At 55.5% G+C, this 16,426-nt stretch overlaps 6 protein-coding genes across 6 annotated transcripts; 3 read left to right on the top strand and 3 right to left on the bottom strand.

Moving 5' to 3' along the window:
• Positions 1–501: 501 nt before the first annotated feature.
• Positions 502–5,336, bottom strand: PHYSODRAFT_288430 (hypothetical protein). Its single transcript, XM_009536059.1, has one exon. The coding sequence runs from the start codon at positions 4,772–4,774 to the stop codon at positions 3,611–3,613; it is 1,164 nt and encodes a 387-aa protein (XP_009534354.1). The 5' UTR covers positions 4,775–5,336; the 3' UTR covers positions 502–3,610.
• Positions 5,337–6,186: 850 nt separating this feature from the next.
• Positions 6,187–7,892, top strand: PHYSODRAFT_564149 (hypothetical protein; the record flags this gene model as incomplete). The annotated part of the gene is made up of 1 exon (XM_009536058.1): positions 6,187–7,892. The coding sequence occupies one exon, from the start codon at positions 6,187–6,189 to the stop codon at positions 7,807–7,809; it is 1,623 nt and encodes a 540-aa protein (XP_009534353.1). The 3' UTR covers positions 7,810–7,892.
• A 148-nt stretch (positions 7,893–8,040) lies between these two features.
• On the top strand, positions 8,041–8,850 carry PHYSODRAFT_521648 (hypothetical protein; the record flags this gene model as incomplete). The annotated part of the gene is made up of 1 exon (XM_009536057.1): positions 8,041–8,850. The coding sequence occupies one exon, from the start codon at positions 8,041–8,043 to the stop codon at positions 8,848–8,850; it is 810 nt and encodes a 269-aa protein (XP_009534352.1).
• Positions 8,851–9,017: 167 nt separating this feature from the next.
• PHYSODRAFT_254685 (chloroperoxidase) lies at positions 9,018–9,833 on the top strand (the record flags this gene model as incomplete). The annotated part of the gene is made up of 1 exon (XM_009536056.1): positions 9,018–9,833. The coding sequence occupies one exon, from the start codon at positions 9,018–9,020 to the stop codon at positions 9,831–9,833; it is 816 nt and encodes a 271-aa protein (XP_009534351.1).
• Positions 9,834–12,682: 2,849 nt separating this feature from the next.
• PHYSODRAFT_355790 (hypothetical protein) lies at positions 12,683–14,321 on the bottom strand. The gene has a single exon (XM_009536055.1). The coding sequence runs from the start codon at positions 14,292–14,294 to the stop codon at positions 12,747–12,749; it is 1,548 nt and encodes a 515-aa protein (XP_009534350.1). The 5' UTR covers positions 14,295–14,321; the 3' UTR covers positions 12,683–12,746.
• A 540-nt stretch (positions 14,322–14,861) lies between these two features.
• On the bottom strand, positions 14,862–16,406 carry PHYSODRAFT_338281 (hypothetical protein; the record flags this gene model as incomplete). The annotated part of the gene is made up of 1 exon (XM_009536054.1): positions 14,862–16,406. The coding sequence occupies one exon, from the start codon at positions 16,404–16,406 to the stop codon at positions 14,862–14,864; it is 1,545 nt and encodes a 514-aa protein (XP_009534349.1).
• Between the last annotated feature and the right edge of the window lie 20 nt (positions 16,407–16,426).

Below are 16,426 nucleotides of genomic sequence, written 5' to 3'. Positions count from 1 at the left end.
CGACCTTCTCACCCAGCAGCGGGATCACATTGAAAGAGTACTGTCGTCACAACGCAAACCATACAGTCATAACCCAGCCAGCTCAACGACAACAGTCTCCCCCCTTTCACCCACGTACAGCGTCGTAGAACTGGCGAATGAGCGGGTTGGGCACCTGGCTGAACTCCATGCACATGAAGCGGCCTCCGGGCTTGAGCACACGGTAGGCCTCCTTGATGGCGCGGTCCACGTGCGTCACATTACGGATGCCGAACACGATGGTGTAGACGTCGAACGAGTTGTCCTCAAAGTCCAAGTGCTCAGCGTTGCCTTCCACCCAGCGGAAGAGCGATGGGTCGATGTGGGGCAGCACCTTGGGGGCGCGCTCCTCGCCCACCTGCAGCATGGACGAGTTGATGTCGCACACGGTGATCTCCGAGCCCTCGACGCCTCTGGGCGACTTGGCCAGCTGCTCAGCGATACGGAAGGCGATGTCTCCGGTGCCTCCAGCAACATCCAGGCACTTGAGAGGTCCCACGGGGTGCAGCGTGTCCACGAACGAGTCCTTCCAGACGCGGTGCATGCCGCCGCTCATAAAGTCGTTCATCACGTCATATCTAGCAAGTCGTCATAACAAGATATGAGAAACGTATTCGGTCATATCGATATAAAATTAGAGATTCTGTAGCATATGCCTACCGCTCGGCCACATTGTGGAAGACGGACGCCACCATCCGCTCCTTGTCCTCCTCAGGCACCTGCTGGAAGCCGAAGTGCGTCGTGGAGCCGGCGCTTGAGGACGCAGCGCCGGAGGACGAAGAGGCCGTCGACAGACTGCGCAGGAGGCTGGCGGCGCGAGGCGCGCGGCGCAGCACGAGCGACGGACGCATGGGCAGCAATATGACACTAACGCCAGCAGATCTGAGGTCGAGAGGCGACGTGCGTGGCGATGAAGCTCATAGCGGGACTAAGTACGAGTCAAAAACGTACCGATTTTACGGTACATGGATACATGTTGGCCACACGTCACAGATTTGCTTGCTGTCTGGGCAGTCTCTGGGTAAGGTATCCTACCTGGTGCAAGATTAGTGGTTCTCGTAGGCTTTATTTGTGTGTGTTCATATGGTTTTCTGTGGTGACGAGATACATGGTTGAAGAATCTGCCTTGTGCTGGAATTACGGGAAGCAGGCAATACTGGCTCTTGAAGTGGGGTCGCGTCAGCTGAGAGATCCGCTCCAACGTTCCTATCATACTCGCCAATTTAGCCGAGTGAGAAAGACGACGGAGTGTCATCATGGAGTTCGTGCACCGGGAAGGGTTGGTCCTTGAACCTTCAAGTGTTCTACAGTATCCACCCAACCAGCGTTGTTGCAATGACCTCGAGCTCATTATCCGCACCGTGAATCAACACCGAGCACCCCACCGACGCCATCGATGAAGCTCTGCGCGCCTCTCCTCGGACTAGCAGCCGCTACTGTCCAAAGCGCTGTCGCCGCCACCGATGTGTCAAGCTGCCTGTCTTCTTCTTCCACGGCCTCTCCGACGACTACACCGCTGGAGACAACTACGTGGCGAATCTCACTGCTGAAGGCCGCACGGTTGTGTCGCTCTCCTTCTGCGACTCCTCCTGCTCGTTCGAGTCTCTCGTGAAGCAAGTCCCGCTCGCTGTCGCCGCCGTGCGGGAGACGGTGGCCAACAACTCCGTGTTCGACGATGGCTACATCTTCATCACTCACTCACAGGGCGGCGCCATCTCACGAGCTGTGATCGAGGAAATGGACGACCACCAAGTGAAACGCTACATCAGCTTGGCCGGCGTTCAGAATGGCATCTTCAACGGACCCGACGATGCGGACGCACTCGCGGCTTCAGGACCCAGTTACCTGAACTTCATCGTTCCGGCCGAGGTCTACAACTTCAGCAAGTACTCGTCCGAGGATGTCTACGGGAAACTTGAGCGCGACATTGTCCAGTTCACGCTCGAGAACCCGGAGGTGCAGTATCAATACTCGTACTTCAATCTGCAGCGCTCCCCACAGTTCGGTTGCTGGGCATCCTCCAACATCTTCCTGCCCGTCCTGAACAACGTGAACCCGTGTCTGCCTGGAAATGGCCAGTGCGTCTACGACCAGCATCGTCGCAAGACCAACTTCTTGAAGCTCGAGTCCGCCTACTTCTTCATCTCACCCGAGGATGGAACCATTACGCCGTGGCAGTCGTCGATCTTCGGGCGATACTCGGAAGTCAAGTCGGTGAACGAGATCGAGACGAACTTCAGCAGCCTCTCGGTCGTCGACATGAAGGACACGCTCGAGTACACGTCGGACACGTTTGGCCTTCGCACGCTTGACGAACGCGGCGGCCTGTTCTTGGTGACTGCCGATAACGTGACGCACGTGTGCTGGTCCCGCGATGATGAGAGCTGCTCTTTCAAGGACGCATACGACACGTACATTTACCCTGTGCTTCACTAGACTGGTTTGCATACAGCCAACGAGCTCATTCTCGCAGTACCATTCAAGTAGAACGAGTAGTACTTAGTAGCGCTCCGCTAGGTATACTAGTAGTAAAAGCTTTCGCTGCTGCAGTTGTGCTGAGCCTCCCTCACTTTCTCAATCGTGTCTTTTCAAGGTTCGGTAGATCGAGATTTGCTTTTTGAGGTGCTGCTCGTTGAAATCGTGCGCATACTGAACCAACGTGGTGAGCTGCGGGCTATTGATGAGCAGGCTGCTCATCATTTCAGCCGCTAAATGTCTTACGAAGTACGAGTACTACAGTATCAGACCTTGGAACCTCAAAGAATTCGTCCACAAAGTTCCTTTCTTCATTCAGCCTTTGATAGTCTAGGGGGTGCATTAATCGCTTTGTAAGTACGCATTCACGAGATTCATCGACGCTGGAAGTGTCAAACGATATGAATGCAGCGATACCCGCGGCAGTCGTATGTAAAAAAAATTAATGCTGCTCCAATGGGCCTTAACGCTAGAGCTGTGTTATGCTTGTATACAACTACTTGTTACGCTCTCTCTCATGTAACCGCCGAATTCTATGCTAGCTGCTGCAAAGTGTCGTGGCTCTCACATCATGACTTTCAGCCATACAACTTCCTCAACTCTGCGGTGTATCTTTCCAAGAAGACGTCATCCGCCGTCGAGCGCATATTTAACGCCATTGCGACTTGGCTGGGCTCCATTTTCTCCGATAGCAGTTTGTTTCGCAGTGACGCCTCCAAACTATTCGCGAAGTGCTTCGTGTTCGGAACCGATTTCGCTGATTGAATCATTTCCCACACCGACTCGGGGAAGAACTGATGAGACAATGCCTCGATCACAGTAATTTGCTTGCTGGGCATCCTCGCGTTGTAGTAGTGCATGTACATGTGCCACGTGTTGAACAAAGGGCTTTCCAGGAGCTTGTCTGTCGTCTGAATATCCAGCACTTTGTAGAAGACGTAGTCTGGCGAATGGCCCTCGTTCAGCCACTCCCGGAACTGCTGACTCTGCAATCTAGACGCGAGTTTCTCCGTGCTGCGGTTCTTCTTGGCAGCCTCCAGAATTGTAGACAAGCCTTGGTCGCCATAATACTCCGTGAGTATCGGGGCCATCAACGTGTGCTCGTTGTATTTTTTGTTCAGGTCATCGACGTACTTGACCCAAGTGCTCCAGTTCGGATCGTCGAAGAGCTTCGTTCCCGCCGTACTGAGCTGAAACGCTGAGCTGAACAAATCACGGGGAGAATGACGTTCGTCCAGCCAAAATTGAGACTGTCCTTTTCCAACTTGAGGCCGATACTTTTCGTACTCATTGACCTCTTAGCATGGTTGATCATTGTCAGCACACGGTGCTCAGTGTACAGCTCTCTCAGTGCCGCGAACAGAGTCATCTTCTTTTCAGGGTACAGCATATTGTAATTTCCCAGGTACTTGGTCCACGTGCTCCAGGCTGGACTGGCAAACGTATCTTCGTACAAACGACGTTTGAACAAGAGGAGGTAGACGTTCTCAGGCGAATACCCGCTTCTAAGCCAGTCATGGAGCTGCTCAGCATGTAATCTCGAGGCAAGCTTCTTCGTCTCTGGGGCTAACTCCGCCTTTTCAAGCACTTTAACCAACCCTTCGTCAGCATAGTGAGCTTTGAGTACCTGGTACATCGAGACCTGTTTCGCAGAATGCATCGCATTATAATCGTCCAAGTACTTGGTCCAGATTTTCCAGTTGATGCTCGCAAAAATACCGTCATAGGAGTGCTGCTTGAACAGAAAGCGATACACGGCGCCAGGCCAATATCCGATCCGCGACCACTCTTGGAGTTGTTCGCCTTGCAGTATCGCGGCGATCCTCTCCGTCTCCGGAGATAACTTCGCCTTTTCAATCGTCTGGAGCAAAGCGTCATCCGTGTAGTGCTTTTTCAAGGTTCGGTAGATCGAAAGTTGCTTCTTTGGGTGCTGCTCGTTGAAATCGTCCACGTACTTGACCCTCGCGGTGAACTGCGGGTTATCGATCAGCGTATCAAGTGTCTTGTCAAGCTTTAGGGCCTCGAAGGATTCGTCCGCAAAGTTCCCTTTCTTCATCCAGTTCTTGATTGTCTGCGGGGAGACTTTTAGTGCCTTGAACGCACCCACGAGGCTCTCGAGGCTGGAAGTGCCGGGCACCCTCTCTTCATCGCTGACGGTGTAGCTGGCAATTCGTAACATCCTCTTGGCTGATACACCGGAATGGCTTGAGAGGGTCGAGCTCGTTATCTCGGACCCCCATCCATTGGCCAGACAGCTGAGGGAAGCGTGAAAACACTCCATAATGTTAGTAGTGGCACCGAGCAACAGCGACGCATGATGGTGCTTTGTAGCTGCCGTCAGTGTGCACCGCTGAGCGAAAGACAAAATGACAGGACGAAAGGGCCAAGTTAGCCTCCCGACACGTAACGCGAAACGCGTTGACTCCAATAAATCTGTTCAACTGTATCTTCGCGTCAGCTCGTTTCGCGTTTAGCAGATCAGTAGAAAGAGGGTGAAACCTTACCTTGACAAAGTACATGCAAGGCTTCATTTGCGTATGAAGTACCAACGCACACGTATAATGCTGAGATACTGCGTCGTAAAACACAATGACAGCTCCTAAGCCAGGCAAAACATCAATTTCGTCTCAATTCTCACGAATCTCAACCGATGCATCGTTCCGTCACTCCGTCTCCGCTACTCCTCCCCACCCAAGTGATGCCAAGAGCTTAATCTGCGCGGCCAGATAGAATGCCGTCGCCGTCGAGATAGGTTTGTCGCTTTTCTTAAACCCCTGGGGGATCTTCTCGTCCACCAAGAAGGACTTGGCATGCTCCACGGAGATGGTCTCGGACTCGTAGTCCCCCATGCCAATGAGCAGCAGCGCCGACTCACCATACGCCGCAGCTTGGCCCTTCACGGGCAGAGCGTACTCCGGGTTATCATGTTTACACTGCGCCTCTCGCTGCCGCCGCGCCGTCGCCATGGAATGTTTATCCAACTTTCCCTCCTTACTTCTAGCGAACAAAGCGTCCGCCAGCATGGCGTTAATGTGCGCTGGGTCCCCCTTAAAGTACGTGTCGTCGTGCACCAGCGACGCGTCGTGCTCGATGAAGCCGTGGACGCTCAGGTCCGCCAGCGTCAACTGCTGCGGCAGCGGGCGCGTTAATCGCTCCGCCAGCGTCTCGTCCACGTTGAAGACGTCCACAATGGCGTTGCGGATGAGCTCGGGCGTCAAGTTCTTGCCGTCGCGCGGCAAATAGCCGTGGTTGGCCAGCGAGTTGAGCGCTGGACACGGACTGCGGTGGTTGGCGGCGGAGTTGGGCGGCGGGAAGCCGGAGACGTCGGCGCCGGACGGGCGCGCGTAGTGGTGGTCGTCGGAGCCGGCCGTCTGTGCGGCGTCGGCCGCCGTGTGCACGCGCAGGTTGCTCGGCGGACGGGCGCAGCACGCGCGGGAGAACATGAGCAGCGCCAACAAGAGCCACAGCCGCGGTTCAGTCATCTGGAGTGGAAGATCGCAATGACTGGACCCACGGAATGGGCAAGTTGAAGTGGAAGCACATCAACTAGGGTTTGCGACATATCCATGTGTCAGACCCTAGTTGACACCCAAGTATCCGGCGCCAAAGAGACGCAATGTAGCAACATCAAGCGTCAATCGCTTCGCTCACCACCCCACAACGCAATTACCCGCTCGATAGATAGATAACTCCATGGGCGGGTCTTCGGCGTCCTCGTCCTCCTCCTTGGCGCTGTGGGTGGCGCTGCCCACGGCCGCGGCCGCCGCCGTGCTCGCGTACCTTCTGATCCCCGACGAGCGGCAGCGCGCGATCCGGCGGCTACCGGCGCCGGCCTCGACGCTGCCCGTGCTGGGCAACACGCTGGACATGATGAGCCTGGAGCAGCCGCGCCTGCACGACTGGATTGCCGAGCAGTGCAAGGCCTTCGGCGGGCGCACGTGGCGCCTGCAGGTCGTGGGCGCGCCGCCGCTCGTGGTCGTGAGCAGCGTCGAGGGCTTCGAGGACGTGCTCAAGACGCAGTTCGAGGTCTTCGACAAGGGCGACCGCATGAACACCATCTTCCGCGACATCGCGGGCGGCGGCATCGTGGCCGTGGACGGCCCGCAGTGGGTCGCGCAGCGCAAGATGCTGAGCCGCCTCTTCACCATGCGCGCGTTCCGCGACACCATCAGCCAGTGCGTGCACGACTACACGCTCGTGCTGGGGCGCATGCTGGGCGACGCGGCGCGCACGGGCGTGCCCATCGACTTCGCGGACGTCATGCACCGCTTCTCGTTCGACGTGTTCACGGACATCGCGTTCGGGCTGCAGGGCAACTCGCTCGAGGGCGGCGAGCACACGCAGTTCATGGAGGCCATGGGCAAGATCGTGCACAACATCGAGATGCGCTTCCACTCGCCCGACTGGCTCTGGAAGCTCAAGCGCGCGCTCAAGCTCGGCAGCGAGAAGGAGCTGGCCCAGGAGGTGGCCATCCTGGACAAGATGGTCTTCACCATCATCAACAAGAACATGGAGCGCAAGTTCAACCCCGACGCGGCCGCGGCCGAGTGGCCCCCGCGGCCGCAGCGCAGCACCAAGGACGTCGTATCGCTGTTTCTGGACGCGCACGACGAGCAGAAGGCGGCGGGCGAAGACGGAGGCGACACGCCGCTGGACGCCAACTTCCTCAGGGACATCGCCGTCGTGGTGCTGCTGGCCGGCAAGGACACGACGGCCTGGTCCATGTCGTGGCTGATCATCATGCTCAACCGCAACCCGAAGGTCGAGACGAAGCTGCGCCAGGAGCTGCGCGAGAAGCTGCCCAAGTTGTTCAGCGACCCGAGCTACGTGCCGACCATGGATGACGTGGAAGGTCTCGTGTATCTGGAAGCCGTGCTGCGCGAAAACCTGCGCCTGAACCCGCTGGTGCCTCTCAACGCCAAGGAAGCAAACCGAGACACGACGCTCGTGGACGGCACGTTCGTCAAGAAGGGCACGCGAGTGTACATTCCGTCGTACACGTTGGGCCGCATGAAGAGCGTCTGGGGTCGAGACGCATCCAAGTTCAAGCCGGAGCGGTGGCTCATGCAGGATCCGTGGACTGGCGAGCAAACCATCCGGCCGGTGTCGGCCTTCCAGTTTGTATCTTTCCACGCCGGGCCGCGCACGTGTCTGGGCATGCGGTTCGCCATGTTAGAGATGAAGACTGTCCTGGCCTACATGCTCAGCAAATACCACTTCACAACGCGCGAGAACCCCAAGAGCTACACGTACGACGTAGCGTCGCTGCTGCAGGTCAAGGGCCCGCTCATTTGTAAAGTACAGCGAGCCGGCTAGACTTCGAAGTTGCGTCTATAGCGTTAGGTCTGGCCGTAGAACCATCGTGCATGCATCTCTTCTCCATTAATCTAATCGAATACAATCTAGAGCCTACGCACGGCTCCATGGACAACACTAGAGACTGGCTGGTGCCATCAATGGTCGATATGGAGCTGCTGCGCTCAATTCGCGCTACCGTCTTTGCAGTCGTCCATTGTCGAATTCGCTCGACCGGCTTAACATCTCGCCATGAAGACCACCGCAACGTTGTCGGTCGCATTGACATGTGGAGCGATCGCAGTGGCCCTCAACTCGCTCTTCTTGGTCGACAACTCGACTCCGTCCTCGGTGTTTCAGTCGCTGACAACGGGGGCGCACGAATACTTCCGACCTGCAGACGACCAGGTCTGGGGGCTCCCGGGGAACAGCTCGTTCGCGTACTTCCGCAGTCCGTGTCCAGCGCTCAACACTCTGGCGAACCATGGCCACATCCCCTGCGACGGGAAGGAGCTGACCCCAGCGATCCTGGGCGAAGGCATCATGAAGGTCTACAACTTCGACAAGAGGCTGCTGGACCTCATCTTCCTAGCGATGCCGCCGAACTTCACGCTCGCCGACCTGGGAGACCCCAACTTCATCGACCACGACGCGTCCTTGGTCCACGACGACTCGTTCTTCCAAATGGCACCGTTCAAAGTCAACAAGACCCTAGTGGACGAGCTGCTGGCGAGTGCTGAAGTTATCGGAGACCGTGGCGGTCGTGCTCTCACGAAACACGCGGTGGCCCGCTTCCGCCGCCGCCGGGAGGTCGAGTGCGCCCGAGATAACCCGGAGTTCAGCATGAGTGCTTTGGCGAGCTTCGTGGCCAACGGAGAGGCGTCCTTCCTCTTGCAAGGCCTGGGCGACTTCAACAGCGCGACCATTTCGGTGGAGCACGCGCGCTCGTTCCTCGTTGATGAACGAATCCCCGCCGACTTCCGTCCATCCAAGACGCCAATCACCATCACGAGCGTGCTGCTCGCCATCGCAGAGCTCAAACTCCGGGCCTGGCTTGGCTAAGGTGGGCAGTGTCTTGCCTATATTGCGAGTCCATGGTCCACTTTGAAAATATCCCGTGCGATCTGGTACCTTGATCATATCCCACGTACGTAGCGAAGGTATTCAACCCAGGATCAGTTCCCAGCCACGTCCTTTGGTTCACTCTTCATTTTATCTCGTTCCTGGTCATGGGCAAACAAACCGTCAACTCGGCATTCCTCGTCTTGGTGCCGCTGCTAGTCGCAGCGGTGCTCAACGCCTTCCTCTCCTCAAACCATGTTCCGGTGGTCGTGCCACAGCATTTGGACCTCACGTGGGAGCACAAGTACTTTCGACCGAGTGGCGACGACGTATCGGGAGTCAAGGGTAACCCAGCCAAGAACCACCGCAGCCCGTGCCCAGCACTCAACGCCCTGGCAAACCACGGGTATCTCCCGCGCGATGGCAAGAACGTGACACCTCACGTGCTTCAAGACGCCCTTGTGGAGGTCTACAACCTGGATCAGTCACTAGCAGAGTTTCTAGTGAGCACTTTGGCCGACAAGTTCTCGCTCGCCGACCTGGGTGAGCACAACGTTGTGGAGCACGATGCCTCGCTCGTCCATGATGATGCATGCATAGGAACGGACCCGTCTTCCGTGAACATGACGTTGGCTAGCAGTCTGCTTGCACGTGGCAACAAGGATCAGTGCATCACCAGGATGACGTTGGCTGCGTATCGTCGCGAGCGTGAGGCTGAGAGCGCCGCTAATACTCCCGACTTCGAGGAGACATTCACCGCCCAACGAGCTCTCACGTCCTATTCCGAGTCCGCGGTCATGCTGCTGGTCATGGGGGATGAGGCCACGACCAGCATCTCAGTCGACCACGCTCGGTCGTTCTTGATCCAAGAGAGGATCCCAGACGACTACGAAAAACCCAAGGTACCTGTCACACTGTTCCGGTCGCTGTGGATCACGCTGCAGCTGAAGGTGCTTGCTTTGTTGTCTCCTATACTAGGCTAATGGTTGTGAATAACGCCATTGAGAACAAAAATGAATCAATTGATTTACAAGTTCCTCATCTCTCTCACCTTGCATAGGCAACCCGGAGCGTTGCTCCGGGAGGGTACACAGGTCGACGAATAGTTTCATGATAACGGATAATAATTGAGTAAATCCCAAAGTTGTTTTGTTTTTAATCCTTAAAAGCACTACCAGCCCAACTCTCTAGTTGATTCTAACGTGGGCATCTACTGCGCCTGCCCGAGAATGCGTAATTGAACAAATAGTTGCGCACATCGAAGTGTATCGATACTGTTTCAGCCAAACCTTTGTGAGGCTGGTAACCAGCAAGCCCCGCCCTTCTTTATCGTGGTGGGTTCTCAGGAACCGAAAGTCACCAATTGGCTGCGTTGGCGCCAGCAACGAGAGAGCTACACTCCACGACAAAAAGATATGGACACCACCAAAAGTGGCTGTAACTTCGTCATTTTTTATCGTTTTAAGGTGCGGTTTGGACTAGAGTTGCAGAACACGCTGAAAAAGATCTGCACGCTGCTAACACGCGCGCTTTTGCGCTTCTTCGGGTAGCTCACATACAAATCACTGGTTCTGCCCAGGTGGCAAAACTTATGGACAGCTAATCCCCATACAAAATCCTATATAAACCAAAACCCCTTACAAATGATACGACTTGGACTTTGTATGGGGCGACAAAGAACCAGCCTCACCGGGATACTCGTGACGTTAGACAAATATCTGATGGTATTATCGTGTACTAGAAGGTGTGTTTAGTAACCTGTAATAAATTCATCGACCATCGCACAAAACTGAGCAAGTAGTTAGCAATTGAAATTTCGAGTGGTGGCTACCATGTATTATCTGATGATTTGCGAGGCACGTTCAGTTGCATACTAGTTAGTGTCAATTTGTAGCTCTGTATGCTGCTATCTCATGGATATACGATTGTCTTCTCCATTCTAAACTGTTGGTAGATGATATATGGCTCAGTACTAAGGTAGAGTGGAGAAATCATGGGTTCCTTTGTCGCCCCATACAAAGTCCAATTCGTATCATTTGTAAGGGGTTTTGGTTTATATAGGATTTTGTATGGGGATTAGCTGTCTATAAGTTTTGCCACCTGGGCAGAACCAGTGATTTGTATGTGAGCTACCCGAAGAAGCGCAAAAGCGCGCGTGTTAGCAGCGTGCAGATCTTTTTCAGCGTGTTCTGCAACTCTAGTCCAAACCGCACCTTAAAACGATAAAAAATGACGAAGTTACAGCCACTTTTGGTGGTGTCCATATCTTTTTGTCGTGGAGTGTATTTCATTCATTTTGCAGGTAAGGTATACCGTGCCCATTTTTGTACTGTTGTGTGCTAACGATCAGACGAGAGAGCTACAGTAGCGGGACGAAGGAGAGACGCATGGTGCGCTGATCTTGACCATTTAACTTGAGGATGTTAGCTAAGTGACAATAATGATCCTCAATTCAAAAATAAAACAAACAAACAAACTTTTAACTTGAGGGTTTGGGGGATAAATTGCGGAATGAGATATACGCTAATGGCCAATTCCTTGGAAGTGGGTGCTTCAACGCAGGGAAAAAGTCTTGTTCAAACGAACGATGCTCGTGTCACTGTCGAGTTGAGCTGATTGGTTTGGCGACAGACACGAGGTTGGGCATCTTCGGCTAAGAGTGATTGGGTATTGAGCAAATTGACATGTAAAAAATGCAGCCTGTACCTAGCAAGTCATGTTGGTCATCTTCAGCTAAGCTTAGTCGATTATGGCGCAAACTGATACGCCTTCAGCGAAGCCATGACGCTCTCATACTGTACTAGAGCCAGAGCTGGAAAAACCTGTTGATTTTCAAAAAATGAATTAGGTTCTGGGTTTTTGGGTAGGTTTAAACTGATTTTACTGGTTTTAAACCAGACATCGTCCACTGTCATACTCACTCTGATGTATCACCCTATTCACCCCAACGCATCTATAAGGTGCTTACCTTACTAATTAATATGTTGTTGTTCGTTCCGATGTGCATCACTGATGCAGCATCCGTTTCTTTAGGTCCGATACGCATGCACGGGTTCGCCTTGGCTAGTCGTGATCGTCAGTTCTATTATGTACGACGAACCCGTATGCATCGCTGCTAATGCACTAGCGTCGACTTTGTAAGCCTCGATAAAGGTGCTCGTTGACGCATCGAGGCGCACGCACAACTCATGAATGCCTTTGCCAAATGCAATGGATGCACGCACAGAATGCAATTATTGCTGATTGTGTTCATGGCTGACAGATTTCAATTGAAAATCACCAATTTTCCCCCATATTCCTCTTCATCCAGATTGAGACACAGGTGCGGATGCATCTCTTTAGCCCCGTTCTTCGTTGCTGGTTAAAGCTTCATTTGACTGATAACAGAGTAGCAGCGTCATTCAATCATAAATCAGGGGCCTCTGGCGTTCTCCCACACAGGGCATACTGGCCCTGTGTGGGAATGGTTACAACCCCACGTCGATCGTAATAAGCCAAACTCGGCTAAAACACGCCCCGCCGCAATATATCTATGTAGTATACCAGCATCCTGTGTAGATGCAACGAGGAAAGTCGCAGTAAGTAGTAACTTTGATGAAGTTGAACCTAAGACCCAGCAAAATTCGACTGGTAGGTTTTTGAGTTTAAACCAGGGAAAAACCTAAACCCAAATTGCCAGTGCAGGTTTTGGTCAAGAATAAACGATTAGTATCCACCTTTGGTAAATAATGTGCATAAATTTTAGCATTTATCGACGGGGTACCCGATTCCGGCAGATTTTAGCTTAAACATTAAAATTAAGAAAGAGAGACCCGGTTTGGTACCCGGTTTTGGAAAGTTACAAGTTTTTTGCTGGGGCCAAGCACAGGTCTTCCGACCTGTGAATTTCTTTCTGCTCAGTAGATGGCACGCAGAAGGCGACTGCCGTTGCAGATGGATGTAGCGGCGATGAAGAAGGTAAAGTGGCTTTGCTTCTGGTTCAAGAAGCGGAACGCTGTCAGCTCTGCGACTGTCACACCGCCAACGTAGTATACCAGCACATTGGTGCGTTTACCGCCGTTCGCACTGTCATAGTTGGAAGCAGCCTCGGACGACATGCTGTGGTGGCTGCTGGAGTTGTTCCCACTTCCGCTCCCCAGACTCAGCAGTGACGATGTCGGGTCCTTCGCCAGCGTCTTGTACTTCATGCCGAGCGATTCTTGTAGTAAGCGAATACTCATTGGCGCGTAACCCGTGTAGGGGAACATAAAGTGAATATCCGAAGGATGTCTGGTGTCCTCGTCATCCAGAGCACCGCGCATTAGCAGAAGCTGCTTGCGCATTTTAGGGAAGTCGAAGCGGTTCTCGACAGAGAGCAGATCCATCTTCTCCAATTGCACAAGCAGCGGCAGAATTTGGTGGCCGTAAGTATGGCAAAGCTGCTGGCGATACCAGGCCAGCGTGTCTGGCTTAAGTCCGCCGCGGACGAGAGAGCACAGACAGAGTAGCTTGATCACGTCGTAGAGATTCAGCGGAGGCTCACGCAAGATAGCCTCTTCCAAAAAGCTGTCCACGTCCTTGGCCGCTGCTGATGACGCACTCGGGCCAGCACTCATGATGGTCATTTCTGTCTCGACGCATCCACGCAGTGCAAGCTGCGTGCTCAGCTCTCGGATACGCTGCACAAGCTGCAAGTGGTGGGCCAACGATCGCTTCTTCTTCACCAAATGCGGCGCCTTGGCCAAGAGAGCCTTCACCTTCTGGAACGCTGCCTGGCTGTCCTTTGGTAAGTCAGCACTGGACCCGGCCGAGCTGCCCCGCACTTCTGTGGCCAAGTCTTTGGCGACATCCACGAGCTGGTTGGAGACCAAGTTGAAGTTCACGTCGCGGATCTCGTCGAACAGCGCGTCGAGGTGGTTCAGCACCACTTTCTGCGTCGTCGTGGTCGTTGTCGACTCCTCTTTGATACTGCTGCTAGTGCTTGCAGCGTCCTCCGCGTCCTCCTCCTCTTTCTCGTACGTGACGACGCCATGGTTCACGCCCACGAGCGCATCCAGCAGTCCTTCATACGTCATGGGCGTCAGCAACATAGACAAAGGGTCTTCCATGCGGTCAATCACTACCAACTTGTCCATGGGCGCAGCCACATCGGCCTCCAGCTCCTTGGTCCCTGCAGCTCGACTCATCTTGATCTTCTGCTGCTGCCGATGGGCCAGCTCCAGCATCTTCTTGACCCTCTGAGCGAAGAACCCATGGCACGTGACGTCCAAGATCCTCCGACCCGTGTGTCTCTCCACGGCCAATACACTCTTGACGACGTCCGTCAGCGCCCTGCTGTCCCCCTTCACATAGAGTTCTCCGAAGACACTGTCGTGACACAGCGCCGCGACGCCGCGGTCCACTGGGATGAGGCCCAACGCCAAGTTGGCCTGGCGGATGAAACCCGCCACACCCTGTCGCTCCATCTCCAGCGTCACGTCGGAGGTGGCCGAGGGCAGCCACAGCACGGCACAGTGGCGGGTCGGCACGAGCTCCAGCGGCCGGAGGGCGTCGGCCAGCCGCTTGGCGACGGTGGGCAGCGGCGGCGCGACCACAGCCACGTCCAGCGTCTTCTTCCCCTGTTCCTGGTTGGCCTGCGGGTCCTTGGAGATGTCCAATTGGCGCTGCAGCTGCGCGACGTCGCCCGTTTGTAGCTGCACACTCAGCAGGCGCGAGATCCCGAGCTTCTCGTAAAACTCGCTGCCCCCCGAGCCGTACGCGAGCAGCTCGAAGATGGCCAGCTGCGAGGCATCGACGGCGAGGACTACCTTCCCTCGGGACGAGCTGGCCGCGCCTAAGGCCAGCTCAAGGGACCGGGAGAAAGCGGTCAACGCATCCGACTTCAGCGCGGCTTCCAGCTCCATTGTTGATCGGTACTGTACGGTGATTTATAGGATTGGTATTTAGTCCAGCTGGACCTATTCTCGGTGTTCGTCATTTGATTTTAGTCCTTGAAGGTATGCATCTACGTGTACGACAAGCTCAGCTACCGCTCATAAGTCCGCCGACTGCTGCGGAGACTTGGTCTCCACGAATCCTGCTGACTTGGGCTGCTGGCCGCCGCTGTGGAACAGCGCCTCGATGTCTTCCAGCATCATGCCCTTGGTCTCCGGGCAGAAGAAGTACACGAACACGCCGCAGATGCAGCACAGACCCGCGAACAGGAAGAACACGCCGTTGATGTTGAGGTGCGGGAAGAGCTTGACCACCTCCGTCATGACGGCGCCCATGGCCCAGTTGGCCGCAGTCGACAGCGCCACGGCCGGCGCGCGCACGCCCAACGGGAAGATCTCAGCCGGGTAGATCCAGCACACGGGCCCCCACGAGATGGCGAAGTTGAACACGAAGAAGGCCGTGCCCACGGCGATGAACCAGCCGCCCACCTTGGGGCAACCCGCGTTGTCCACGTTGCCGTCGCAGATAACCGTGAACAGGATGGCAGCGAACAGGTGACCGACGACCATGCCCACAGCGCCGATGAGCAGAAGCTGGCGGCGGCCGAACGTGTCCACCCATCGCATGGCCGGGATGGTGCTGAGGAAGTTGACGCCCGAGAGGAAGAAGGCCGCGTAGATGCCGGCGTTCGTGATGTCCTTGAAGATGAGAGCGCCGTAGCTGAAGATGGGGTTGATACCCGTGGCCTGCTGCAGCACTTGCAGCATCATCGCGATGGCCACGCGCTTGAAGATGGACGGCTCGAGCAGCTCCGTGAGTCCCTTGTTGGCGGCCAGCTCCTCCGCGACCTGGTCGCCGATCACCTCGAGCTCGCGGCCCACGTTGTCGGTCTGGCGGAGACGCTTGAGCACGCGCTCGGCCTCCTCCTTGCCCTTGTGCAGGTACGTCCAGCGAGGACTCTCGGGCACGAAGAAGATGCCGAGCATGACCACGATCGGCGCCGCCATGGCCACGCCGTTGGTCGTGCGCCAGCCGTTGTCGTGGTTCTCCACGATGATGTTGACGACGTTGGCCAGGAAGAGGCCCGTGACGACCGTCATCTGCATGAATCCGGAGAGCAGGCCGCGCAGCTCCTTGGGGGCCATCTCGGCGCCGAACAGCGGCAGCGAGAACGACGAGTTGCCCACGCCGAAGCCCTGGATCACGCGGGCGATGTACATGAGGCCGTGCTCCTGCGCCTTGTTGAAGCAGACCCACAAGGTGCCGACGCAGAACAGCAGGCCGGCCGTGAAGATGGTCCAGCGGCGGCCCAGCTTGTCGGCCACGATGCCGCCGATGAAGGCGCCCACAAGGCAGCCCAGGTTGTACGCCATGTTGTACCAGACCGTGAAGTCCGTCCACTCAGCCGGCAGGTCCGACGAAGACGACGTGCACTGCTCGTACGTGAAGTTGTGCCAGCCGACGCAGTAGTCGTTGATGAACGAGTCCATGATGAGCACACCCGAGGTCACGCCTTGGTCGTAGCCGAAGAAGAGGCCACCCAGCGCGGCGAACACGCACACGATGATGGCGTAGGTGCGCGAGCCCTCGGTCGGGACGTCATCGTCGTTGTTGTGGACGTTCACCACGACGCCGGCAGCCATTACGAAGGGGAGGGAGTGGA

Source organism: Phytophthora sojae (assembly GCF_000149755.1).
Source record: "Phytophthora sojae unplaced genomic scaffold PHYSOscaffold_9, whole genome shotgun sequence".
In the NCBI taxonomy this organism is placed as follows: Eukaryota; Oomycota; class Peronosporomycetes; order Peronosporales; family Peronosporaceae; genus Phytophthora; species Phytophthora sojae.
Note: the sequence above shows the minus strand (reverse complement) of the source record. Positions and strands in the feature narration are given on the sequence as shown.

Bases quoted from the DNA above. Each gene is read 5' to 3' on its own strand.
- PHYSODRAFT_288430 (XM_009536059.1), bottom strand. From the start codon at position 4,774: ATGGAGTGTTTTCACGCTTCCCTCAGCTGTCTGGCCAATGGATGGGGG.
- PHYSODRAFT_355790 (XM_009536055.1), bottom strand. From the start codon at position 14,294: ATGGAGCGACAGGGTGTGGCGGGTTTCATCCGCCAGGCCAACTTGGCG.